At 35.6% G+C, this 1,860-nt stretch overlaps 1 protein-coding gene across 1 annotated transcript in view; it reads left to right on the top strand.

Annotated features, from left to right (window-relative positions):
• Positions 1–1,860, top strand: part of LOC106877925 (uncharacterized) — a 48,558-nt gene that overhangs the window by 36,914 nt on the left and 9,784 nt on the right. The window contains exon 8 of the mRNA XM_052972037.1: positions 1,774–1,826. Coding sequence (XP_052827997.1) covers positions 1,774–1,826 — 53 coding nt within the window. The remainder of the gene's footprint in view (positions 1–1,773; positions 1,827–1,860) is intronic.

The raw sequence follows: 1,860 nt of genomic DNA, 5'->3' as shown, positions 1-1,860 counted from the left end.
CAGAAACAGCTGTAAGACTCTATCCATAAAATACTTCTCCAACCTTACCATTGCTCTCTTTATTTTTTTATTTTTATATATTATATATATATATATATATATATATATATATGTGTGTATATATATGTATATTGAGAGATAGATAGATAGATAAGTAGAGAAACAGATGTGTTTTTGTGTGTGTGTATATACACATGATCATCATTTAACATCCATTTTCCATGCTGGCATGGGTTGGATAGTTTGACAGAAGCTGACCATCTGAAGGGCAGTTCAGGCTCCATGTCAGTTTTGGCATGGTTTCTATGGCTAGATGCTCTTCCTAAGATCAACCACTTTACAGAGTGTACTGGGTGCCTTTACGCAGCACCAAGTACATAATGACGATGATGATGATGGCTGTTTACTCGTGACCAAGGAAAACCATCACTGACCATTAAGAACATTGTGCACGCTATTTACACTTTGCACTTGTGACTTGAGTGGTGGCTATATATATATATATATATATATATATACAGGGTGACCCCAACAAAACAGAACCTAGAAATCTTTGAATAAAATGACGCAGGGGAATAGATTGAGATGAACAGTGATTCCAGCAAGACGCCCCCCCCCCTGCATCAAATGACTCCCTAGCCTGGCTGAGAGAGCTGATCAGCAGGAAGTGTGATACTGAGTGGACACTGCATTCACCAGACTTGAACCCCCCCAGATTTTTATCTGAGGGTGTCTCAAGGATAAGGTTTACCAGAACAACCCCCAGACAATTGATGAACTGAAGGCAGCAATCACACCAGAAATCAGGGAAATCCCCAAAGTGGAATGTGTTTGAGTAATTGAGAATTTTGTGCTATGTATGCAAGTGTTTGCGCAATGTATGCCATTTGGAGCATAGTTTGAAAAGAACATGACTCTTATACAAAGTGAATGATCGTACACAGACTGAAGTTTAAGTCCAGTAAATTTCAAGAAATTTGCTGGACCTTTGTAGGATTTAATAAAATGTTTATGGTTTCTGTTTTTTGGGGGGTCACACTGTATGTAGCTGGGCTCTCAGAAATTCTGAGTTGGTGCGTAGTTGCTGGGAGTGAGGCAGTCCATAGGTTTTTTTTAAAGGTCACTCTGATATAAAACCAGATACACAGGGAATGGCATTGTACATTTTGAGGATCTTCTGCTATTTTATCATTTTGCTTATGCATAACGGTCCTTATAACCTTGTGCTAGAACTTAATATCCATATGCTTCAGAACAAAGTACAGAGCAGTGATATGAAATTATAATGACAAAGGAAATAAATTGTATCGTCAACTTCATTGGCTTACAGCTGTTTCTGCTATAAGATGCTATGCACTCATCGTTGAATGCTTGTGTATCATCATATAGATTCAATGGAATTTCAAACATAAAGGGCAATATGTTTGAAGCTTTAAGGTGAAATACAATCATTCAAGTATGAGTGCTTTGCATCTGATAGCAGAAACAGCTGTAAGCCAATGAAGGACACGACATAATTTCTTAGTCCTTTGTCATTATTGTTTCTTATAGATATTGTCATATAGAAGTTCCATTGTTGGTTCAAATATAGAACTGTCTAATCAGTTTGAAATTTACTTTCGCCCCACCTCCCTCTGCTAATTAGGATCCCAAGTTCTTCAATTTATGTGTAACTGTTGTACCAAATTTATAAAAAAATTTTTTCTTTTAAATTTAATTTGAATTTATCAATCAATTAATTGAATTGTTTCTTTTTGTGATTTTATTTTTTAGGAGATACTCATTTTAACATTGCCACAGATGATCCTAATCTAATAAAACAGATGGTACGTCTATATATATATATATATATATATATAT

Source organism: Octopus bimaculoides, chromosome 12 (genome assembly GCF_001194135.2).
Source record: "Octopus bimaculoides isolate UCB-OBI-ISO-001 chromosome 12, ASM119413v2, whole genome shotgun sequence".
Lineage (NCBI taxonomy): Eukaryota > Metazoa > Mollusca > Cephalopoda > Octopoda > Octopodidae > Octopus > Octopus bimaculoides.
Note: the sequence above shows the minus strand (reverse complement) of the source record. Positions and strands in the feature narration are given on the sequence as shown.